Source organism: Vulpes vulpes, chromosome 3, assembly GCF_048418805.1.
Source record: "Vulpes vulpes isolate BD-2025 chromosome 3, VulVul3, whole genome shotgun sequence".
NCBI lineage: Eukaryota > Metazoa > Chordata > Mammalia > Carnivora > Canidae > Vulpes > Vulpes vulpes.
The window spans coordinates 95916032-95941827 of NC_132782.1; the positions used below are offsets into that span (position 1 = coordinate 95916032).

Genomic DNA, 25796 nt, shown 5'->3' on the forward strand with positions numbered 1-25796 from the left:
CAATCTTTACAATCATCTATTAAGTGGGATTATTATGACTCCATTTCTCAGGTCAGGAAACGGAGACCCCGCAGAGTGGTGGAGTAACACAGACCATAAGGGGCAGAACTAGCAGCAGCCTGAGAGAGCCTGGCCCTGGAGTCCGCGCTCTGAATCACTGTGCTGAATCTCCAAGAAATAACAAAAAGTGCAGGTCTGAACCCAAACCCTCGGTTTACTCCAGCCGACAGTCCGCACGTGGCTCCAGCTTCAGCGGCATTCTTTGCACGCCTTGGACACTTCACGCTCCTTCCCTGTCCTGACCCAACGCCCTCCTACATGCCTGCTGGGTGGTCAGCCTTCTGTTCTCAGCTCGCACGGTACTGCCTCAATTACAGACTCTGATGGCACGCGGCAGGTCCGTTCTTCACGGGGGACGTCTGCCTCCCGTCTCTCGCAGCAGGTGCTGAGCGCCTCACACGCCACGTCAGGGTCCCCAGGACCCATCGGCCACCCAAGAGCAAGCGCCCGCCACCCACTCTACGCTCCGCGATCTCCGCCGCGCGGAGGAACGCAGGACACTCAAGCCTCAGGCGCTCCACACGGGACACAGGTGTGTGCTCCCAACGCGGCCGCCGCAGCACCCCCAGGACGGAAGGCTCCTGTGGCATCCAGGCAGGAGCTGGGGAAGGTCCTGGCTCTGCACACCCCTGCACGCGGTCCTGGGCAGGCCGTCCCGCCCCCGCCCCCCGCCCCCCACGCCCTGCTTGGCCCCACGGCAGGTGCAGAGGGGACCAGGACAACCCACGACGCGACGGAACCTACTCAACAGGCGGACGCTCCGCTCCTCCTCACGCACCAAGACTCTACCTCGTGGCCTCGCCCCCCAGGAGGCCCGGACCCCAGCCCCGGCTCGCAGCAGAAGGGAGACGCCAACCAGGGGAACAAACGAACCTCCGCTGCGGGCAGTCCCAGGCGTGGCCCGAGGGTCGCGCGAGCTGACGGGAACCTTTCAGCGCCAGCCTCCCCGCGAGGCCCCGGCCCCGCTGGGCAGCCGCCCCCCGGCCCCGCGCCCGGCCTGCACCTCTTGCACATGGAAGCATCTTCGCAAGTGCCGCGCACACCCTCGTCGTCCGTGTCTGTCGAGGTCGACGAAGAGGAGGCGAAAGAGGGCGTCCTCAGGTTAGTGGCCATCAGCGTGGAGGTTCCGGGCTGCCGTGCCGGCCAGGGACACGGAGGAAGCGGGTCCGCAGACGCCGGGAGGACCAGCGCACCTCTGGCCGGGTAGGAGAAACCGGCTGGCTTCCCCCGCGCTCAGCGGGCGCATCTCAGTGACGTCATCACGTCAGCCTCCCCAGCAACCTTACCGCTCATTGGCTCCTCGGCGCAGACGCTCATTGGACGCTCCCTCCGCCCCTCGGACGGGGGAACGGTTCATTGGAGAGTTCCTTCGGCCCCGCCCACACAACCCGGAAGCTACCTACGGGGCAGGAAATAAACCGCCATTCACGCAGAAGGCCGTTGCAATGCTTTCTGGGAGTTGTAGTCCTCAGTGAGCTGGCTGCACGCAAATTCTCTCCTTGCTGGTCTGTCATTCACAGGAGGAAGAGCTAGCAGCATCCTCAGCACTGGGGCGAAAGGCAGACAATCCAGCCGCGGGAAACAGGTGTTACTCTTAACACTTAGGGCACAGTCTCAGCAATTTAACAACTGTTCTCGGAACCCTGACTCTGCGCCAGAAATTGTGCAAAGTAAGGACCTTGTGCACATAATCGCCTTTCAAATGCCTGGGGAGGAATGTGCGGAAAACTGGCAAGGTGGAAAATTAGGTGGCAGTGAAAACGAGCCGGAGCTGCTCAGACATCAATGGCTGAGTTTAAGAAGCATAATATTCAGTGAAAGAAGGGACTATAATATTTTTACAAAGTTCAAAACAGGCTAAAACTAATGTCTGCAGAATCACACATATATGATAAAATACTATGCAGGACAACCAAGAAATGGAGGGAGGGGGCACAAGAATCACATTTGCGACCTTCAGGGAATGGGGAGGGTAGGACACCGGAGGCGAAGGATTACAGAGGAACCTCAATAATGTCTCGAGTTGGGGTGGTTCACATGTGTTTCATTATTTTGCATATTTAGATGTGCGGTACATGTATTTTGTACTGGACTTATAAAACGGTTTCTAGATACACAAGAGTGTTTGTATGTTCCATTGCTCTGTCAGGAGCACCGAATGGATATACTCAAACATTAAGAACCTTGGATCACTTTCTCACACACACACACACACACGCACTCACGCACCCACACAGACACGCACAAGCAAAATAGCAATAAAAAGCCAGTGCACATATCTTATGGCAACATTAGATATCAAAAGCTTGCTTATTATTTAACGGAAGGATGAAAGCTCATTGTAACCCAAAGAAGAAATGACAGTGGGGAAGGCTGAGGTTAGGGAGGCTTGCCAGGGGGAGTGGTGAGATGAAATACACCACTTTCTCTGAATTGTCTTCTGCCAAGAGGGTAACACAAACCACTGAATCAGTCTCCCAGCTCAGCAGTGTACACATTCCATGGGTGGGGGGTAAAAAATAAGTGTAACGGCAACCAGTTTAAGGTGTAAATCTCATAGGTGTGGATGGTGAGGCTGAGAGTACTTGGAAGAAGGTGGAGGCAGCTGTTGATATGCCTCTGTCACTTTAGAAGCATCTGTCGCTTTATCACCTCCGCTCCTTGCTGGATTCAGAGGACTTTGGTCAGTGTTTCCCTGAGGGCCACCCCAAAGGCTCCGTGCAGGCAGGACCAACTCATTTAAGTTGCTGGTGAAGGGCTAGAACTTGATGACACTGGAGTGGAGTTGGGTACTGGAAGCTTAGCTCTCTCAGGCCGTCTGAGGCCTTCAAACATGAGACTATACTGGGGCGGTCATAAAGAACGCCATGAGACCACGTCCGAGAAAGTTCACCACCAACTAATCTGCATCCCCTGACAAAGTCCAGAAAAGAGAAACTGAAACTTGAAACCCTTGTGAACATTACCATTGGGAGCTAAAAGCAGGCATTGCCGACCATGAAGCGTCTCCCCCAAGAGGCTGAAGGAGACATTTGTTCTTTTGTCTATTCACCGTTTTTAATTCTGCAACAGCCTGTGTTTATCACGGAGAATGAAACCCTCCTTTCAATCCGTGTGGATCAGGCGAGGCCATGCCTGAAACAGGATGGAAACATACCGAGGCCCAGCCAGTCACACACAAAGCCACCTTCACTAGGCTTCAGAGCTGGGGACAGTGCTGCTGGGTTTGTCCAATCAAAATGAATTCCAGGAGTCCAATGGAAGGGAGTGGCTAGACCAGGAGAGCTCTCCTTTTTGCCAGATTGGGAGGATGTACTCTTGGAGATCCTGAGACCCATCTTGCCATTTCATACCAGCTGACGAGGATGCTAATGGGAAGACTAGTGGAGTCCGGAGCACTGGATGTTCAGTTAGGGGGACCGGAGGTTGCACGGTGGGAGCTGACGGGAAAGTCTTCAGAGTCTGTGGAATTGATCCATCGGGGGTATCTCAATTCACAAAGATGAAAGAAACTGTCATCCAGTGCTTGCAACTTGCTTCCTGAGCTGTCCACAAGCTATGCCTCCTCTCCCAACACCACCTGGTAGTAACTCAGTCAAACCACCATCTTCCTTCTCTGCTGGTGCTATTTTCTGAGTTTGGGGGCCTGTGATTTCATCTCAAGCTTCCAGTGGCTATCATCTGTCAAAAGGCTCTCTCTTCTCCACTCGATTGCTTTTGCACCTTTTTCAAAAATCACGTGGTTATATTTATGGGAACTCTCCTCGGTTCTTTATTCTCTTCCATTGATCTGTGTATCTGCCCTTCTGCAAGTGCCACACAGTCTCTGTTATTATAATATCTGATAACCTTTGAAACTGGGTAGGTGGAATGTTCCCACTTTATTTTCAAAATTCTTTTTGAAACTACTCCAATTCCTTTGTCTTCCCACATAAATCTGAGAATAATATCATCTATCTCTACCAAAGAAAAGTTTTGGATTTTGATAGGAATCGAATTAAATCTCTGTATCAATCTGGGGAGAATTCACATCTTTACTATCCTTTGTCTTCCAATTCATGAACATGCTATATCTCTCCATTATTCATGTCTTTGGCTGCCTTTTCAGTGCTAAATAGCTTTCAGCGTGCATGTTCTGATCATGCTTTGTTAGATTTATCCCTCAGTATTTTAGTTTTGCTAGTAATGAGGAATGTATTTTTTGACCGTGGTGCCCACACGTTCATTGCTAGCATAGAGAAATGCAGCTCCCTTGTACGTGTTGATTGATTGATTGATCGATTGATTGTATCAACATTCACTATGAAATTCAATGATTCGTTCTAGGAAGAATAACTGTTTCGTGACCTCGTGTGGCAGAAGGCCTGAAATTCAGATTCAGTGTTAAAAGCTGTCTAACACCTGGGAAAATCAAAGAGAAGATTACATCACCTAATGGAAGTTATCCTCTCCCTCTTCCCTCACAGGAAAGACATCCTAACCAAAAACCCTTCTTCTCACAGGGACCAGACGTAATACCTGTTGATTTTTGCATAGAGGCATTCAGTTCCCTGTAAGCCCACTGTTTTATTCAAACAAACCAGTCAGTCATGCCCTCCCATGGGAACCAGGACTTTCCCTGCCCTCTTGTTTGTTTTTTTTTTTAATTTTTATTTATTTATGATAGTCACACACACACACACAGAGAGAGAGGCAGAGACATAGGCAGAGGGAGAAGCAGGCTCCATGCACCGGGAGCCCGACGTGGGATTTGATCCCGGGTCTCCAGGATCGCGCCCTGGGCCAAAGGCAGGCACCAAACCGCTGCACCACCCAGGGATCCCTGCCCTCTTGTTACCACAAAGACTTACCTTCGAAGCATGTGATCATTCACTCTGTCCACAAGTGAAGTCCTGCGTGGTGTGTGGTATCCTCCTCCCCTGGCCCGTGAGTATGTGTTGACTAGTAAATGACTGTCAATCCCTCCCTCTGGTGTCAAATGATCCCCATAAGTCTGGAGCAGGAATCTCTGTCACCAAGGGAGTGATGAGAAGGTGAATAAAACAATTGGCATCTTAAACTCTTTTGAAAAAAATTATTCATTTATTTATAAGAGACACAGAGAGAGATAATGAGGCAGAGACCTAGGCAGACGGAGAAGAGGCTGCATGCAGGGAGCCTGACGTGAGACTCGATCCCAGGACTCTAGGATCACACCCTGAGCCGAAGGCAGACACTTAACTGCTGGACCCCCCAGGCGACCTGTGGCATCTTAACTGAGGACACCTGGTCAGCTTGACCTGTTCCTTCGCTGATGAACTGGCTTCAGAGGTGACAACCACACCTCATGCCTTTATCATGGGCTCCCTGAGCCCTAAGTGTTTTGAGGTACACATCTATGGCAGCCCATGACCCAGGACTGATGAAAAAAAAAAGTGGAGAGAGGGGCGTTTGATATTCTACTTCTCTCCCAGTGCACAACACCTAAGCGACATAGCTGAATTTTGCCTAGTGCTGGTGCTTATCAGCACGTTGAAGGGATAATCTTGTGATCAAGGGGCTTGAGGCTCTCACTCTGGCCATAAGCAAAATGGTCTTACTAGCTATGGACTCCGACACTGGGGAGACTGGCATTCCCACAGGAAGAGGATAGTCATCTGTGGGGCTTACCCACCCCCAGCTCCCTTCCTCCATAGAAAACACCCAGAAATGTTCCCGATGTGTGGTTGCATGGAGACAGACAAAAAAACTCATGACTTTATGTGGCTAGAAATGAAAAAGTGTATCCTGAGGGCATCTGTACAGAGGGAAGAGGGGGAATGAGAAGCAGTCGCCACTGACGGAAAGCAGGCCTGTAGCAGAAGATGGTTTTTATTCCTCAGCCTCTGGTCCTGCTGAGGAATGCCCTCTTCCAGTGCACCACTCCACTGCCTACACCTCCTTGGCAAAAGATCCAGATCCTCATGGTTGGGGGAAGCATCCAAGGCATCCCTGTGGCACAGTGAAGGCAACAATTCACACTCTGACTTAAGCCTGGAGTCTCTAAACCATAGACCATTGCTATGACAAAGGCCCTAATCCTACTGATGCTGCTTTGAGACTGGAAGAAAAAGCAGGGTAAAAAAGACACTCCGCCACCCACAAGTATATCCAGTAACAAACCAAAAAAAAAAAGGAAGTTGAATGGAAGAATGTAAAGTAGATCCAAAGGAGCCCCCCGGCCCCCAAATTAATTCAACAAGGGTTGACAAGTTGATTCAATTGGAAATCCAAAATTTCCTAAAATAATTTATATGGCAAATGATAAAAGGAAGACGATTGGCTTTTGTGTCTCTACAACAAAAGTTCTGAATTAACGTGAGCGTCCGCTGAGATGCCCCAGTTGGCCAAGCTTCGTGGACTTAATACTAGGGCTCAAATTATGGTTATACCTGATATAATTACCATATTGTCTAACTTCTGTAGTTAATGCTTTCACATCTCAGGCCTTGCCCACTTTGGAGGTACTGTCCATGGCAGGCTTGGTGACTTCCTGAAGATGGTCAAGAGCTTGCCTGTGAGCACACTTTTCATATGTCAACCAACCGATTCAGAGCTCTCACCCCTAACCACCTCCTCCAAGAAGCTCTAATACTCTGGGCTACTACCCCTGTCCTGACCAACCCAGGGGCAGGGACACAGAACTCGAGACACACTATGCCTCAGAGCCCACTGAAATGATTCAAGCTAGTCACTCCTAAGCCTGCTGACCCTGCCTCACATGTGCCTTCCTACGGAAACCACTCTGAAGGGTCTTGCCCATGCTTTCCCTTCACACACTCTTTCTTCTGACTGACCCTGAGGCTTCCCTGCGTGGCCCTCCATGGCTCTCAGGACTTCCTTTCTTGGGAACAGTGAGTCTAAATACTTTGTGACGGTTTTTTAGATCTTCCTGTCTTACCATACCTGATGAAAATAAGCCTGGTACCCTTAAAACACCTGTGACCCCTAGGAGCATCTGGGTGTCTCAGTGGGTTAACCTTTCAGCTCAGGTCATGATCTCGGGGACACAGGATCAAGCCCCGTGTTGGGCTCCCTGCTCAGATTGGAGTTGGTTTGGGATTCTCTCTCCCTGTGTGCCCTCCTCCCTGCTCACATGTGGGCCCTCTCATTCACTCTCTTTCTCTATTAAAGATAATTACATCTTTTAAAGAAAGAAAAAGAAAAAAGAACACCCTGGAGCCTAGCAGATTTAAAGATGGTGAATACGTTGCTATTACAGATTTATTTGGCCAATATGTTCTGTTCAGTGCCTATGTCAACATCCAGTCAGACACCTTGAAGGCAATAGTTTTCCCTTGTTATGCGCGGGGCCCCCATACCATTCTGCTATCACACGCAATCTTTGCAGGCAGGATCTTAACTGCTTCCATCTTTCCCTGGGAATATAGATATGACATCACATTGATGACATCCTACCATGAGGACATTTGTTTGACACATCTGTTAAAGACATACAACTCCAGGGGCACCTGGATGGCTCAGTCGGTTAAGCTTCTGCCTTTGGTTCTGATGGGCTGGTAGGAAGGTCCCAAAGGCGAGGGCATGGATGGTCTCCTACAGTTTAAACTCCCCCTAAAATAAGTCCAGCAGGGAAGTAACATCCGATTTTCACCTTAGTTCACCCTGTCAGCAAGGTGGAGAACGAATTCAAGGGAGGCCAAGAGTGGAACTGGCAAGTTCACTAGGGAGTCGATGGCACGGGTCCACGTAAGATATAGCAGTAGGTGAACGAGGGCAGTGGGAACAGAAAGGGAGGGAAAGAATGAACATATTTGGAGGGCTGATGAAAAAGCAGAATGGAAAATTGGTGGAATGAGACCTTTAAGTAGTCTGAATGGATCATTTCCAGGGTACACTGGAGCAATTAGCCCTGAATTGCAAATGAAGATTTGGAATGGCTTCTTGGGAAATGAACAAGGGAGATGACCGTGAACTTCTGGACGAACAGCCACCTAAATGCTGATCAAGGGGAGCTACTTCAAAAATTCAAGGTACGTTCGTAAACAGCAGAGTTTATGCCAGTAGGGATGGATTCACGTTTGGAAAGGTCTCTAAAGCAGATTAAAGTTAGAAAACAGCAAGTCGGAGAATGGTCTACTCCCAAATAGTCGTGTATCTCTAATAGGCCCGACAGAAATCAGGTTACTCATAGAGGGATTTTCTAGGCAACAGAAAAAGCATCGGGGTGGGGGGGGACGTGGATTAGAAATCAAAGAAAAGAGAAATGGGACCTACCTAGCTGGGAAATGGAACTTGAATTTTTATTTTGAATTAATTCATGTTGTACTTTGGAGCATGCCATGCACCTCCTCTCTCATACGAGGAGTACGCGCTCATGTGTTTGACATTAAAACCAGTTGAGAGGCCCCGGGGTGGCTCAGTGGTTGAGCATCTGCCTTTGGCTCAGGTCCTGATCCCACGAAACTGGGATGGGGTCCCGCACCAGGCTCCCCCGCATGGAGCCTGCTTCTCCCTCTGCGGGTGTCTCTGCCTCTCTCGTGAATCCAAGAAGAAAACCTTAAGAAGCCATAAAAACGGGTCGATGTTTTCATTCCCCGAGGTATCGGTAGATACGTGCCCCTTGTACAAAAGAAGTGAAAACATCACCAACACTATTGGAAGTAGCCGTTGACCACAGCCTCCTAACCCGAACCCCCACCCATGTCCTCTCTCATGAGAAGCAAGCCCTCTTTGAAGTTGGCAAATCCACACCTCTGCAGTCAGTAAAAGACACTTTAAAAGAAGTCACGTAAGAATATGTTTATTAAGCTGAAAGCAAAACTGCAAATGTATGGTACGTTTTGCAAAAGGCTCTCTTGGGATAAGGGACGCACACAGTGACCTGTGTTCTTGGACGCGCCGTGTGGTCTCGGGCTTGAGACTCCTCTATTGGTTTGAGAGGCCTCTGGCCGCGCTCCCAACCTCGCTGGCAGGTGAGAGTATCAAGGGTGTGTACGTGGGTAAAGCATTAGTCACAGCATTTAGGAGAAGATGCTGTGATCCGTCAGTTTCGGGTCCACGTGGGTCAGTAAGAGAGACAGCTGTGGCGCGGGGCTTGGCAGCTTTCTTTGGGGGTGTGGATCCCAGGGTGATTGTGCGCCGCGGTGGGCCTTTTTCCTTAGTGCCTTTTCCTTTTCCTACCGAATCTGGAGGCTTCTTGTCAGCAGCAGAGGGACTGCGTGGCGGAAGAGCTAAATCGGATTCCCCTCGTAGGAAGTTGACAAAAAGCCCTGCAAAGGAGCTCTTGGGCGTCGGTTGGGGATCTGGCTTCACCGGGGGCTTGGGGGTACTTTTGGATCCAGGCCCCCCAGTCATGCATCTGATAACCCCACCTTGCTCTTCGCTGCAAAGCTGCCGCACGTCTTCCTCCTTGATCCCTAGGGTGCCTCCCATCCGCCGCAGTGCTTCAGGCCGATCCTTTTGAGGCGCCCGAAAGTATCCCAGTAAGAGTCTCCTTACTAGGGTTTTGTCCACCATTCCTTCAGAGCTACTTACGAGGTTCATCAGTTTCTTGTGCGTCTCATCCAGTACTTCCTGCTGGACCTCGTTCTGTTTTCTGAGTTCCTCCAGTTCGTCTTCCTTCAGGTCCAAGACGGTGTTTGTTGCAGTGAATCGTGCCTGTAAGGACGTCAGTTTTCCTTGTAGAGTGTCTGTCTTTTCCATCCACTCGGCTACCTCCGACTTGAGACTGGCTAGTGTTTGAGCGTACTGCTTTCCTTGTTCCTGCGAGGCGGAAAGCCGCGCCGCGGTTTCCTCCTTCTGTCGGGTGATGAGGCGCAGTTGGTCCCGCAGGGCCTCCACCTGCATACTGGCCTGGTGGGTCGCACTCGCCGTGGCATTGGAAGACACCGCCAGCTTTTCCTCCAGCACCGCGACTTCTTTTTGGAGCTTAGCCACTTTGTCTTCTGCCAGCAGAGACTCACGCTGCCGAGTATCCTCCGATTCCACAGCGCGGTGACGCGTTCTCTCCAGCTCCTGGTTCAGGTGTGATTCCTTGTCACGCAGCTGCTGAAGCTCATCCTGGAGGGCACAGTTTTCCCTCTGTTTGTGTTTCAGCGCCACCGGGACTCCGTCCCTCTCCTGCTGAAACAGGACCGCCTTTTCCCGCGTCGACGTAGCTGCATCTGGAAGCTGATTCAGTTCCCCGGCCTCGCCCTCTTCTCGCTCTTTCAGTAGTTGCTCCAAAGCAAGAGCCTTCGCTTCGATCGCAGCGTGGCGGGATTCCTCCTCTTGCCACATCCTCAAAAGCCTCACGTTGGTCTCTTGCAGTGCCTGCTTTTCTGCTTCCTTTTCCCTAGAGGATTCCGCTCTTTTTTCGTTTTCCTCTTTCAGTTGGCACACGTCCGTCTCCAGATCGGCTATTCTCTCCTTCAGGTTTCTCACCGCCTGCCTCAACAGCTCATTCTCACTCGCTTGGCCAGTGAGGTCCTCCGTTAAGGAATGCAACTGCTCGCTGTTCGCCTGGATCAGGAGCTCTTTAGCCTGGATTAAGTTGTGTAGAACCGCCTCTTCCTCCCTCAGCTGCTGGATTTCGGAATCGGCGCGTTCGCGTGCTTTGCGTTCGCGTTCTGACGTGGCAGCAGCGCGATCCATCAACCTCTGGTTGTCTTCCTGCAGGGTTCGAATCGTCGTCTCTCGGTCTTGCACTGACTTCTTCAGCTCTTCCACCTCCTCTTGGAGCCACGGAGGAGACTCAGTCGCTGAGTCCGATGTAAAGGCCTTCAGAGGTTCCTCCGACTCTGAGGACTGGGTGGAGGGCTGGAGGCAGCGCACGTCAAGCTTCCCCAGAAGGCGATCCTGGGCGTTGCAGAGCTCCCCGATGCGGAGCTGGATTTGTGCCAGTTCCTTCTCCAGATTCCTTAGGCTGTTTTCATTTCCTCTGTAATCTCTGATCACGTCCATATAGGTCGTCTCTAGCTCAGAATGACCGTCGATGTCGGTTAAGGCCCGCACCTGCTGTTGTCGAAGAAGCTCCTGAAGCCGGGGTGACTCACGCTTCATATCTTGTACTGTGGCCACCACCTGCTGCTTCCACTCTTCCATTATCTTCACTCGCTGCCTGAATGTGTCTCGTTCCTCTAGAAGCTCCTTGAACCGACGCACGGGCACGCCTGGAACCTCATCAGCGGTGCTGGGTGTTTGCAGAATTGTCAGTAAAGTCTGACACTTCTGCCTTAAGGCGTCGACTTCGAGGTCTCTCTCTCGAATAACGTGGGATAAATGCCGAATCGTTTCTCTAAACATATCCTGACCACGATTTTCAATTCGAGCGGCCAGCTTTTTATTTTCCTCTTGCATTTTCCTGAGGTCTGCTTCTCTGGACGCAATTAGGTCTATCACTTTGTGATACTCTCTCTTCAGATTGCTGTTCTCTCTCGTTTTGTCCTCTAAGACAGCCAGTGCCCGTTCGCTTTGCAGAGCAGACTCTTGCAACTGCTGCTGAAGCTGCTCTACGTGCTGGCCGGGAGAAGCCGCAGATATTCTGCTCCGAAGACCCTGAATCTCCGCATCTTTTTGCTCGATGATCCGAGTTAGTTTCCCGAGCTCATCCTGGGACAGCGGGTCGGTCTGTTCAGTCAGCCGGATGTTCTTTTCGGTTAGAAGCTTCCCTCCCAGTTCTTGGTCTTCTATTCCTTGTGCTGATCTTTCTGTTTCGGCTCTAGAGACGTCATGCTTTTCACTTTGGTTTTCTGCACTAAGATGCTGCCTTGTCGCGCCTTGGACAGCGCCAGAAGGTTGTGTTGCAACGTGCCGGCCTGGGGCGGCCAGCTGGGCTTTAATGTGTTCTACTGTGTCTTGCAAATTCTGAATCTCCTCGTCTTTGGCGGAAAGGAGCTGAGCGTGCTCACTGGTCATCTGCTCCCGCTGGCCTTTAAGATGGTCCACTTTCTGCTTCTGCTCTTCCAGGGAGTGAAGCAGTCGTATCTTCCCCTGCTGCTGATCGTTAATGATCTTCTGTTGTTGTTTTATTTCGTCTTCGAGGTCAACTCTTAGTTCATTCAGCTGCAACACCTCACACTCTAGTTCTATGATGTCATCTAGGAGTTTAGGGAAAGCCTGACTCTGTTGTTTTAGTCGCTCCAGTTCTTCTCTCAGGTGAGTATTTTCTTTCGTCATGGATGTGAGGGATGTGTCTTTTTCGTCCACGGCTTGCTGTAAAATTTCATTTCTTCTTAAGGCTTGGGTACACTTTTCCAGGTCCTCTGGAAGCTCTGGACTTCCTTTAAGGCTGTCAATACAAATGCCTTTGTCTTTGACCAGTTGCGTCAGTTGCTTGTGTTCCTCCAAAACGCAGGCCAGGATTTCCTGGGTTTCTTTACGGTCGGCATCCATTTGCTCGAGACTCTTCTTGAGGCGTAATATTTCGACGTCCTTCTCTGGACCCACTTGAACGAAGTGGGCACGCTCCAGAGGTGAGGCCGAATGATGCGGGTTATGTGTGCTTGACAACTCTTTGATGGTTTGATCATACTTGTTTGTTGCTTCCAAAAGCTTCTTCTCCGCCCGACACAACTTGGCTATTAAGTGTCCTTTATCGATTTTTAAAGCCCTCAGAGCGGTGTTTTTTTCCAGAGAATCCTCATTGCTACGGAGAATAGATTGTTCCAGCTGATGTCTTGTATCTTTGAGCGCCAAGACCAACCTGTGGTTTTCCTCTCTGAGATCAGTGCTGTGTCTGTTTAGTTGGTCATTCAGCTGCTCCATTTCTGAAACCTTTTGTTCCAGCCTTCTGAGCTCAGTTTCCCTCGCTCTAACTAAGTCGTCTTCCGGATGACTGGGAGAGTCTTGCTTAAGAGACTCCGTTAGCTCCTCTGTGGCGTTACAGAGGGCCTTCTCGTTTTGTTTACTATGTTCCTGAGGTTCAGAGCCCTCCTGCTGGATGTTGAGGTGACCTCTTTCTGACCGATCTGACCGATGCAAATCATTAGGCGCCAGTTCACTTTGAATTAACTTTTCTTTCTGCGCATCTAACTCTGTAGTCGCGTTCGTCTCATCTTCAAGTTGACAAGCTCCCTTTTCTTCCTCATGGACCTCTTGTCTTAGTTTAATGGTGATGCTACTGCCTTCATTTTCTTGTTGTGGTAGCCGGCCTTCCATCGAAGCCCCGGGCAGTGTGGTCCCGTTGTGTCCGTACGGTTCCCCTGACGCGGCTACCAGGGATTCCTCCTCAGTTGTCCTCTGATTGAAGTTTAGATCGTTGGCCTCCGAGTCACGTCTTAACGGATGTACTTCTGAATGCGAGGCGATGTCTCCTGGAGCTGTGCGTTCAATGGCCTCTTGCTCCTCGTTCACTTTAGGAAGCGGCGGTCCAGGTTCTTCCTTTCCTCGGCTTAACGATGAATTCTCTTGCCCCACGATGTGGACTCGCTCCGGAAGTTTCAGAGCGTCTTGCGTGAGATCGTTGTTGCCCTGGTCGGCGCCACACAGTCTCACCGTTCCCTTTCCGGCCTCGGACAGTGCTTCCTGCAGGCCGAACACTTCTTCCACTGGTGTACACCCTGAAAGAGCGCTCTCCTGCGTGACTCCTGCATCACTTCTCTTTGAAACGGAAGGCTGCAGTTCGTCCTCCTCGATCTTGTCTGTCCTTCCTTCAGGTGTCTGGTCCTGTTCTCTCCTCAAAACGTCTCTTTCACTTTCTGCAGAAGATAGTTGGTCACTTAGAGATTGTATTCTTTCTTCCAGTTCTTCCTTTTTCCTGGCAGACTCTGCTTTTTCAGTTAGTAGAACTTGAATGGTTTTCTGCAGGTGCTCAATCGGAGGGTCATCGGCTACTCTGATTCCACAGGTGTCCTTCTGTAACAGGCTTTGCAGTTCTTCAACCTTTTCCTCAAGGCCGTTTAGTTTTCCGCGGTACCTGCGGATGACGTCTGCGAGCTTCTGCCGGTGGACGTTCTGCAGTACTGCCATTTCGAGTTGGTGGTCCTCGATTTCCTTGCTTCGCTTCTGCTCCAGTTCCTTGATGGTACTCTGCAGGTTGCAGATTTCGTGTGGCTCTAGGCTATTCGTTCCCTGCACCGAAGCCTGGGACAGACGTTTCCAATGACTGACTTCGGCCTCAAGTCTTAAGACTTGATTTGACAGTCTGTTTATTTCTTGCTGTGACCAGATCACATCAGCAAAGTCCACGGCGTCACCGTGGAAAGGTGAAGCGTGTTGACCGAAATCGTAACTGGGGGAATGAGATTCCATGGCTGACAGTTGGCCACCAGCTCCAGAGTTTACCCTCGGAGCGGCTGACTGCGGCCTCAGCAGTTCCTCCTCGGTCCCTTGTGGTTTTTCGCTAAGCAGTGCTATTTGTACCTGGTTCTGTTGGAGCTGATGTCGGTAGCTAGCACTCTGCTGCTTTCGTTGAAGCTCTGAAGCTTCATACTTCTCTGCTGGATCACTACACAGAGTTTTAAGTCTCTCATTCTGTGATGTCAAGGTCACCCGACTCACCTCGTCCTCCTTTCTCCCAGAGTCAGGTACCTCGTCCACCTTGTCCCTTCCCTTCATCGGCACATCTCTGGTGACACTGAAGATGTGGCCGGTGATGGAAGTCTCACTGCCGTCCGCTTGCCCTCGGAAACGGCCTAGGACAGAGCCCAGGCCACGGGTCCAGGAGAGCATTTGTGCGGGTCATAGAACCGATCTGGTCCACTTTGCAAAAAGCGTCCAGCCCGGTCGGACTACCCCGCCAAGTGTCCCAGAACTGCTGCCTGCGCAAGTCTAAGAAGCCAAAGACAATGATGTGTTTCTAGGCAACGCCAGCCCCGGGTTCCGCTACAGCAGGCCTGGAGTGGCAAGGCCTCGGGCCTTCTTCTTCTCTTTTTTTAAATTTTTATTTATTTATGATAGTCACATACACAGGGAGAGAGAGAGAGGCAGAGACACAGAGGGAGAAGCAGGCTCCATGCCCCGGGAGCCCGACGTGGGACTCGATCCCGGGTCTCCAGGATCGCGCCCTGGGCCAAAGGCAGGCGGCAAACCGCTGCGCCACCCCGGGATCCCCGGCCCGGGCCTCTGAAGGTCGTCTGCGGCCCCGACCCAGCTCCGGCCCGGCCCCGGCCCCGGCAGGCGTCCCCCCATTGCCCACGCCGGGGCCGGGCCCTCCCCCTCTCCTCCCCCCCCCCCCTGCGCTGGCTGTCCCGGGCCCGGAGCGTGCCCGCCTCGTGGTACCCCACTCCCCACGGTCCGCGGGCTCTGGGTGCCGCGCACCATCAGTTTATTAATGGAGGTGAAAGGCCCCGTGACACGCCCCATGCCCCGGGAGAGCGGATCCCGATTGCAGAGGCGGCCGGCCGGGACCCCGGGCATTCGCGGCCTCCGGAGGCTCCCAGGTGCCGCCCGCAGCCCCGCAGACGCAGGGCGTCCTCCCCTCGCGGCGCCACCTGCGCGGGGGCCGTGGCGGGCTGGGCGGGCTGGGCGGGCTGGGCGGCGGCCGCGCTGCTCCCTCCCCCCCGCCCCCGGCCGGCCCGGCGCCCGCACAGCCGCGACCCCGCAGGGCGGCCCCGGCGGGCGGCTCCGCTGGAAGTGACGCGTGGAGGGCGGGGCCGGCCCGGGAGCCGCCGCCGCCGGGAAGCGATGTAGGCTCGCCCGCCCGCCCGCAGCTCCCGGCCGAGCCCGGCCGCCGCCGCCATGAAGAAGCAGTTCAACCGCATGAAGCAGCTGGCCAACCAGACCGTGGGCAGGCGAGTGCGCCCCCGCGCGGGGTCGGGGTCGGGGCGGGGGCGGGGGCGGGGTGGGGGTGGGGCGGGCGGGGCTCCCCGGCCCGCGCCCCGGCTCGCGCCCCGGCTCGCGCCCCCGCCCCGGCCTCCAGCCGCCCGCACCAGGCCCGCGGGAGCCCGGGTCGGGGCTGCGCCACTCCGCGGCCTGGCGTGCAGCTCGGGGCCGCCGCCCGAGCGCCGGGAAGCAGCGGGCCGGCGCGGCTCCCCGGAGCCTGGCCTGGGTCCCGGGGTCCCGGGGTCCCGGGGGGCAGGGGGTGGCGCCGGCCGCGACCCTTCCTCGGTCCCCCTCGTGCTTTTGCCCCGGGCGAAAGCTGGTGTCGGCTGTGCCCGGAGCCGTGCGGGTGCCGAGCTCCGGGGCGGCCTTCTCGCGCTTTCCGGGGCGGCCCGGCCGCCAGACCTACAGCTGCAGCCCCTCCGGCCCCCAGTAAGGAAGGGGCGATTGGGGCGCACCGCATCCGCCTAGGGGGTCTCGGGACGGCCTTCCTGCGACCGAGAGGCGGTGCCGGCTGCAAGCCGGGTGGGGGGTGCTGAGGACCGGACCGCCCAAGTTCTTGACATTTAGAAATGTGCAACTGGGAGGACGAAAGAATTGTGGAAACGCCTTGGCCAAAAAAAAAAAAAAAAAAGTGTTTTCACTCTGTGTTTGGAAGCAGATCCTTCTCCAGGTTTCCTTGGTACCGCCTGAATGCTGGACAGGAAACACTATCGATTATGAAATGACAGACGAGCCCGCAGGTGTAGACGATCAGGTTGTTGGAACAGGAGGGATTGCTGGGTCTGGGAGCTCCTCGAGGGGATTGTCATGTGCCGCGTTATCTGGGGCAAATCTTTCAAGGTCTTCTAGGGCAGTTAGCTGTAGTCTGTAGTGTGCCTACTGACTGTTTATTCTGGGAAGACGTATGAAAGTGTGAGTCTTTCACAGCTTTGGCTTCTTCTTCTTTTTTCTTTTTCAGCAGTTGAGTCAAAGGGGGAGTTTGGTTCGGCCAGAGCACGTGGGGACAGCTCTTTTTGTGTGTGTGTAGGAAAATACTTTTACTTCCCCTCCCGTTTTCTAAATTTGCTTGTTAGGGTTTCAGTTCCCCGCCTCCCTCCATCCCCCAGACTTTTTGCTTAGTGGCTTGGTTTTGTTGTTTAGTTTTGTTGCTACCCCACCCTATTATCTTAATGCGCATTTATGTCTCCGGACTTGATGCCTGTCCCCTGAAGCCCAGCGGTGCCTGCTTTTCTGTCGTTTGTAGGAAAATGACAGAACTAATGCTGACAGGGAGGTAGACAGGGCAGTAGTAGGGGCTGTTGTTTCACCCAAGAATCTGCAAATGAATCATAAGGTAATTCCTTGTGAGTTTTCTTACCCGCCCCCATGCCCCCGCCCCCCTCCTTAGCCTTCTTAGTAACCCAGTAGTGTGAAATCAAACATTCAGTGACTGTCAAGACATATTTGTCACATTGTCGTTTTGGCCTGTTGGTACACTGTCGGGAAAGGGGTGTCTGCTCTTTTTGCACAAAGTTTTGAGGCTTTTAAAGCTGCCGGGCCCGTTAGGGTCTCTTTGGCCTCTGCTTCCTCTGGCAGCCAGCCTCTCTCTTCTCCCTTGGATTCCCACTTTACGTGGCCCTCTTTTCCAGAGCAGCCCGAGCATTCTTACCTGTTAGCCCCTACCTGAAAATCTCCGGGACTCCTTTCACCACACCTGCCCTGTAGCTGCCCCCTAACTCATTGTTCAGCTCTCCAGCCAAACGTCTCTGCCTGTAAGAGGCCTTCCCCGGTGCTCCAGCATAGACTGGATGGCCCCAACCCCGGGCACTTTCGTGATTCCACCCAGCACCTGTTTTTCTATAATGCAAGTTGCCTTTGTACTTGGTATCATTCTCCAGGAAACTAAATGCTTTGAGAGAGCCCTTGGCTGTCTTTCTTTCTCTTTCATTTCCCAGGGTCTGCTGTGGTTCCCAGTGTCGGGTGGAAATATTACCAAGATCATCAAATCTAGTGTAAATCTAGTTCTTACCAGATCGCCCTGGTGGTGTGAGCCCAAGTATGGGAAAATGAAAACTGGATAGAGTAAATGGTGATTCATCCTGGGATTGTAATTCTGGCCCTGACCTTTGACTCTGCTTGAAAATCTTTATTGCTCCATGCCAGGGGAAGCCGGGGCTGTTACAGAGCTCTGAAGGGTGTGGCAGTTATGCTCCCAAAGTCAAAAACTTATTTTTACTGGGGAAGCTTTTGCTTTACTGCTGTCAATTTCCTCGATGTATTTGTATTTCTTCCACTCACGTAATTGTAAAAGCTTGGGGAGGAAAAACAGAGGCAAGAGAGAGCCCAGAATTGTGATGGTGTGTTATTGGGTTATTGGTAGACCTCAGAAGCCGGCATGTTGGAGTCAAGAGGAAGGCTGCAGAGCACAGAAGGCCCCCTCTGCCCACAAATGAAGTTCCACGTGCGAATTGCACCCCCATCGGGTGTCTTATTAATTCATAGGGTTTTGCAAGGCAATGTCCTCTTCTCAAGAAGGAGGGCCTTGTGAGCAACCCCACAGCAAGGTTCCATGGGATGAACATGTGAGAGACTTAGTAATGGCTGGAAGGAGTGAATTCTAATGATGCAATTTGTTTACAATGGGATGACGAGTCTGTTTCAGAAAATGGTTTGTGTATCACAGGCACAAGGCTAATGCGGTGGTCTCATGACATGGGTGTCCCAAAGAGAATTAGGATGGTTGATTCATTCATTCAAGGAGCACTTGTTAAGCCCACACTGTATGCCATTGTTCAAGGTATTAAAGAATCAAAAGGGAATACAACCCAGTTTCTGCCCTGAAGGGACTCAATAGATTTGTAGAAGAGGTAGACAAGCAAAAAATAATTATATGCCATGAGTGTTTAGAGGGGGATGGCTAATAGAGTGAGTGAAACTCCACTCTTAGTGGATGGAGAGATGTAACAAAACCAAACCAACAAACCAGGCAAAAATTGGAGCAGAGCCTTTCCCCTCCATCTTTAAGTGCAGCTTTCACTTTTCTCTTATATTGATTATGGCTCTTTTGCTTGTAAGAGAACCCGACTGGAATTACCTTAAGCAAAGATGGGAATTTAATTGGCTCATATGAGACCAAAAGAGTCCGAAAGTAGTATAGCTGCAGCCAGGGCTGGATCGAGGGCTTCCACTCTCTAGATGGGCTGTGTCCACAAGGAGACACCCACCCCCGCGTGTCCCCCCCCATCTCCGCCCAGTTTTCCATCATCCTCAGTTCAAGTCCCAGAGGGACAGAGAATACTTTTCACTGTGTTCAGAGCCCCAGGATTGACTCTGAATGCATGGGGCTGTGTCACGTGCCTTGCCCTGGAAATGGGAATGGAGTGAGCCCCACCCAAATGACATGGACTGGGAATGGGGGAGTGCTGGCCCCCCAGAGATAACTGGGGCGCTGTTACCAGCAGGAGGGGAGAAGACGTGCTGGTCAGGATACAGAAGTATCACGACATGTCTTTTGTAGTTCTCTCTTTTTTTTTTTAATTTTTATTTATTTATGATAGTCACACACACACACACACACACACACAGAGAGAGAGGCAGAGACACAGGCAGAGAGAGAAGCAGGCTCCATGCACCGGGAGCCTGACATGGGATTCGATCCCGGGTCTCCAGGATCGCGCCCTGGGCCAAAGGCAGGCACCAAAGCACTGTGCCACCCAGGGATCCCTGTAGTTCTCTTCTAAAAAGAAAGAGGTTTGTAGTCCTGTTCTAAAAAGAAAAGCAATCCCTGTTGCAGATAAGCCACTGGATGGATTTAGGTGGTTGGTGGTTTGGGGGAGGGTGATCGCTGAGTGGAGGAAGGTATATACCAGCATGAGAAACTCAAGGAACATTTAATTATGAGGTAGAAGTGTCAAGAAGAAAAAGAATCAGAGACTAAGTAGGCTAGTTTATTACCTAGGTGAGACTCTGGAAGGGAGTGTCTCCTTGGGTGTTGGTCTGTGCCAAGATTGAAGTACTCCCTTCAGGTCCAAATGTTTTCCATACAGTAACCTTTAGATAAATCAAGGTTACAAACTCCAAGCTAGTAAAATTAGAGTGACTTAGAACAGATGAGGGCCACAGGGGACCCCCATCAGCACTTGTCTCACCAAAGGGGCATGTGGGACTATGGGACCACTTTTGGAGTTTTCAAGAAAGGCCTAACATCTGGATTTTAATGAATATCAGGTGGCCTTTAATGCAAATTAAACAACCACCATGATACTGTGTGAGGCTAGATTTGGTGTGTGGGTCACCAGTTGGCGGTTGTATACGTAAAAGGATCGGGGAGGTTAAGGATTCCTGTTACTAGTTTTCTTTTTTTTTCTCCTGTACCTTACCCTGATGTTACCGCATTATCAGTTCTTGGATTTGTTAAAGAGCATGTTCTTTCCTTTTCAGAACTCTTCCAAAGATCTGATAGTAATAATCATCAGCACTTATCTGGTGGTGGTTTAGCTTACCAAGCGATGTACCAAAGCCCCTGGCTTGGTTTTCACCTGCTGGTTGCTTATCATTTCTAGTTTATAAAGAAGGAAGAGTGGCTTCCCACACTTGCCCAGCTACCAAGTGGCTGAGGCAGGCCTTGGGGCCAGGGCCTCTAACTCTGGATCCCAAGTGTGTCTGACGACAGAAGCTGGGCTGCCTGCCTTTTCACCAGGGAAGGGTTAATGTTTATTAAATGCCTTTGGTGCTTGTTGAGCTGCTGGGCTAGAAGCTTTGTGTAAATTATCTCACTGCCTTCTCAACAGCAAGTCCCAGAGGTGATATTATTTATTCCTGGTTTAATAATGAGGAAGGGAGGACTCACAAGAGGTCATCAAGCTAGTTAATGAGAGAGCTGTCATTAACTAGAAACCAGATCTCTGATTCCAAAGCAGCTGTAAGTCTGTACTTATGAGGGCAGCTCTTACTCGAGAGACCCTGTGTCTGAGTTATGTGTGACGCTTTCCTAAACTCCTGGAAGCTGAGAGTTGGATGTTGCTCTAGTCCAGCGGCTCCTACTGGGGATCGTCACCTGGGGGGCATGGAGCAATGACTGGTGACATTTTTGTTTGTTACAACTTGGTTGGGGGGTGGGGTGATACGGGCATCTGGTGATAGAGGCCAGGAATGCCATTGACCATCCTACAGGACAGCCTCACTACACAGAATCATCTGGTCCCAAATGTCAAGAGTGTTGAGGTTGGGAAACCCTGGTCTAGTCCTCTTAGACTCTGGCTCTGTGAATGATCAAAATCAAAGATCTGCACTATTTGCTTGCAGGGCATAGATGTATTCTGTTCTGGCAGTTTCTTACGTATATATTTATTACAACCAAATTGGCCCATATTGAAAAATTAGGAGTTTTCACATGAAAACCTGGATTTGCAGCTGCTTCTACAATCTCAGAAGACCTAGCAATGTCTGGCATTGCCCCCTCATACAAGAAGTAGTTGTTGAGCAGCTGCTGCCCCCTTTGGATGGGGCGTCAACCATCCATTTTGTCTGACTCCCTAGTGGCTTGTTTTACTGTGTTACAGTCCTTGCAGACCCCTCCCTGATCACAGAAATCTAATGACCTCCCGCAGGAGCAGAAGACTCCCTGCCCCCCAAGGTAGCCCCTTCTGTTAGGGGCAACGTGAATGCTCACGGGGAGTCCAGTGCATCTCTGTGTGTGCATCCCAGGGCAGTCCTCGGGTGCCACGGTGAATCAGCCTCTCTTCCGTGAGACAGTCTCTCTGTAGTTAACATCATAAGCCATATGGTTTTATCAGCAGTGACATCCTACATCCCTCACCTGTTCCACACACTGATTTATTCTGTCTTTTCTAGGGGAGCTCTGAGCAGTATTTCTGAGAAAGGGGAGGCGGCTGTGCTTCATTTGCCTGGATCTGAGTGGATCCCATCCGGCCTCTGCATGGAGCAGAGGAGGAAAGAGATGTGTTATTCTCACAACTTCTGTCTCTGATCTTCCGTGGCCTTGTTATACACTTCGCATATTGTGAAATCCTAGAATATCAGAGTGTTTATAGGTCAGCGAAAGCCCATTGTTCACTGAAACAAAAATGAACCCTAAACAGATGTGGTCATGTGGCATCGGTTTTACTTGGAAGGCAGCATGTTCTTCTAATCCGAAATTATCTCTGTGGTAGTAGTTTCCAGTATGTCTGTGGCAGACCCTCCTCCCGTCCCCCTGCCTGAGGGACTTGACATTTGGGTGTAGGGTCCCAGAATTAGTGTGTGCACCATGCATTCTTGTCAGACTATAGAAATTTGGCATCTAGAATTCTATTTCCATTTCTCCAGCGTAGGTAGACAGCATGGTAATTAATCAAGTATAAATCTATTTTAAAATGTTATTATACTCCAGGGTTGCCTGGGTGGTTCAGTTGGTTACTCATCTGACTCTTGATTTTGGCTCAGGTTGTGATCTCGGGGTCGTGAGATCAAGCCCCAGTCAAGCTCCACACTCAGCAGGGAGTCTGGTAGAGTTTCTCTTTTTCCCTTTCCTTCTGCCCCTCCCCCTGCTCATGCTTGCTTGCTCTCTCTCTAATAAAGAAAATCTTTAAAACAATTTAAAAATATTATTACAGTCCTATCTGCTTTGTCTCTGTGTTAAAATAGAGGCCTCTTTTTAAAAAGCTTGAGTTAAGGGGGGGGGGTTGTCTATGATGTTCGTACCTTTCCAGGGCCCTAGTGATCTGAAGTGCCATTGCACAGCTGCCCTTGTTTTTGGATGGGGACGTAGCGCTCCTCTCCTGTCTTCTTAGACTGTTCACTTGGGTGCCCTCTGCCCCATACCTACCACCTCACGGCCAATGACTTTCAATTTTATGTCTTTAGCCCTGGCATCTCTTCCTTCCTAGATTGATCTCCATCTTGAACTTCTCTACTTAAATGTCCTACAAACATTCAGCTCACGAACTATATCCTCAAATTGGCTTTCTTTCTCTGTATTCCTCATTCTGTAGGCCAAATCCTGCCCACTGCCTGTTTCATGAAAAATGTTTAGTGGAACACAGCCACATAATGCAGCAGTAGAGCTGAGCAGTTAACCTTGACCCTTTGGCCCGCAGAGCCCATGCTACTTACTGTCTGGCCCTTTGCAGACAGCTGCCCTGGCGCATGGAATGCCACACCACACCTACTCTGTCCTCGTTGCTGTCTTTCTCATCTGTTCTCTTTATATCCAGGTTCTCCCCATGGTCTGGCAGTACTGCCTCTAGAGTATCTTTGACTTGGTGTCTGCCTCATGATGGCCTTAGTTCAAGCTTGATTAGTTCTTGCTTGTCTTTTTTTTTTAAAACCTGAACTCAAAATTGTCTTCCAACTGACTTAGCTAGCTTGAGCTGGATGTTATCCCTTTTGTGGGACATCTAGGACTCCACTCTGGTTTGGCACAGTTAGTCACAATTTTAATGATCACAGCCCTTCTTCTCTAAATTATTTTCTTCTGATGAATTCTCTGGAGTCCAGAATCATGACATTTGTAGGAGATTAATATTTATGCGGACTCAGGATTGCTAAATTGTCTTCTACATGATAGCGCTGTCCTTTATAATGCAGCAAATAATGTCCACTGGAACTCATGTCATTTTGCACAGGGTGATGGACCTCATACTTCACCATTATGCTAGTTGCGTTAGACACTACCTTGTAAAAAAATGTACTACGTATTTTAATTTTTCCCACTAAGGTTGAAATGAATGAAATATATTTGTATTTCTTTATGAGTTTTCTGTATGTGTCATTTGTTCATTTAATTGCCGTGGAATTAATGTTTAGTTGTCAATTTCAGTGTTAAGCTACCAGATCAGTTCAACAAATGTACACTGAGAACCTGTCAGATGCTGGGGTTAAAAAGATATCTGATTCCTAGGAGCTTGAGTCAGGAGACAGACCTATGAGCAGATAATTCAAATATAACCAGTTGTACCTATTCTAGCAGGTCTTGCTTGGGTGTTAATCAAAATATTAATGCCATATCTTGATTTATTCATATATTGCAATATAAACAATTACATTCTTTTTTTTTAAGATTTTATTTATTTATTCATGAGAGACACAGAGAGAGAGAGAGGCAGAGACACAGGCAGAGGGAGAAGCAGGCTCCATGCAGGGAGCCCTGTGTGGGACTCGATCCCAGGACCCCAGGGTCATGCCCTGGGCCGAAGGCAGGCGCTAACCTGCTGAGCCACCCAGGTTCCCCAAACTATTACATTCTTATCCTCAGGTGCATTACATAGTGAATGCAATGGAGAACCTTGAGGGAACACGTTTGTGACTCCGTACAGGTTTGAAACAAGTTTCAGAAGATGAAGCAGATTCTGTTGAAAACCCAACCCTGTGATTTGTAGAAAACACTGCTTTTGAATAGGTATAGCCTATGTACAGCCAATGATGTGAGAACAATATTAAGTTCATTTTAAGCTCTCCAGACTGTAAGACTTGTCTCTAATGTCTTGCTATTTCCTGTTAATTACGGCTTATTAATTATTTGCATAGGCTGCTTCCTTTTGATTAGTCCCAAGATATTTCTCTCTGACTGTCCCTTCCCACAGTTCCTTTTAGGTGACTTCCTTATCAGAGATACTTTGGTCTGGTAGTCTACTTGATCTCTCCTTAAATGTTTCATTAGCATGTCTTCTATCCTTTCTAAATGGGTTAGCCAAATATATGCCTCCTAAAGAATTTAAGTCATAAATGGCAGACTAAGCAAATAGGTACTTAAATGAATATAAAAGTTTAAATATTAAATGTCCAGGACTGCACAGAAATTCTTGTAACAAATGACCACCTACCTGTGGCCTGTCAGTGTGAACATTTCTAAGTCTACCAGCGTGGGTTTCATGTGGTCACTGGATACTTTCAGATGCACGGGCTGGACTGGCCACTTGAACCCATGCCCATGTGTACCAGAGTGTTTCTACTTCACTAGATACAGTGGGTGCTAGGATAGATGGAGCATGGATGCTGGCTTGCATTCTCGGCAATGTGCTTGGGGTTCAGCAAAGCTTTCTCTGACACGTGACACTTGAGCAATCTTGATGGCAGGTAGAGATGACTGGGGATCGAGAACTCCCAGAGGGAAGAAAAATTCTCGGGAAACCTAACCCACTGACAGTTTTATGCTTTAACTTAGTGTTTTTTGTCTATAAATTGGAAAAAGACAACTGTATCTGATTGCTAACAGTAGGAAAACTCTGCCCAGCTCTTATTTTCAAATTAGATACTGAACTAATGGCTGTTTGTAGATCCATATGTACTTAAGTCCAAAGCGACTGTGATATTTAAATTCATAGGCTTCTGGATGCATTTCCATCCAACAGATAGAGTAAGTTGTCCTTTACAAAGCTCTAAAAAGCTTTGCAAGCAGCATACTCTTATTTCCTTTGCCTAATAAAAACTGATGGCCATCTTTCCCCAAAATAGACAGTTCTGGGTGGCTGAGTTGGTTAAGCATCTGACTCTTGGTTTCAGCTCCAGTCATGATCTCAGATCTTGAGATTGAGCCCCAGTTCGGACTCCATGCTGAGCAGTGAGTTGGCTTGAGATTTGCCCTTTCCTTCCTCCCAATTGCTTGCACTCTCTCTTTCAAGTCTATCATTCAATCAAGGAGTCTTTAAAAAAAAAATAGACCATTTTGTCATACACTGAAAATCTAGGGAGGTATCATTTCTCACAGTGTAACTTTTTTTTTTTTTTTTTTTTTTTTTTTTTTTACGATTTTATTTACTCATGAGAGACAGAGACATATGCAGAGGGAGAAGCAGGCTCCCTGCAGGGAGCCTGATGTGGGACTCGATCCCCCATCACACCCTGAGCCAAAGGCAGACGCTCAACTGCTGAGCCACCCAGGTATCCCTCACAGGGTAACTTTTAGTTTCTTTAATTTTCATCATTCTTGTTCATCCTCTCTTACAACCTTTTCAGTTGCTTTTGTATTCTTGGACAAGCCAAGATATGTAACATCCCCCTAACAGCCCCAGGATTGGTGGGACTAAAAAACACGT

General features: G+C 50.1%; 1 protein-coding gene and 1 pseudogene across 9 annotated transcripts in view; one reads left to right on the forward strand and one right to left on the reverse strand.

Annotated features, from left to right (window-relative positions):
* Positions 1-1315, reverse strand: part of LOC112912682 (rho GTPase-activating protein 17-like) — a 69426-nt pseudogene extending 68111 nt beyond the window's left edge.
* Positions 1316-7935: 6620 nt separating this feature from the next.
* The window catches only part of LOC112908305 (rho GTPase-activating protein 17), a 101799-nt gene continuing 83938 nt past the window's right edge, over positions 7936-25796 (forward strand). For 5 of the 9 annotated variants that reach the window (XR_012000203.1, XR_012000204.1, XM_072751321.1 and 2 more), the window contains exon 1: positions 15601-15752. Coding sequence is in view for 7 of the 9 variants with exons in the window: in XM_072751321.1 (XP_072607422.1) it covers positions 15700-15752 (53 nt within the window). In the remaining 2 variants the exon portion in view is untranslated. Of the gene's footprint in view, positions 8073-15582; positions 15753-25796 lie in introns of those variants that run through there. The other 4 variants (XM_072751322.1, XM_072751326.1, XM_072751320.1 and 1 more) reach the window with 3 other exon arrangements.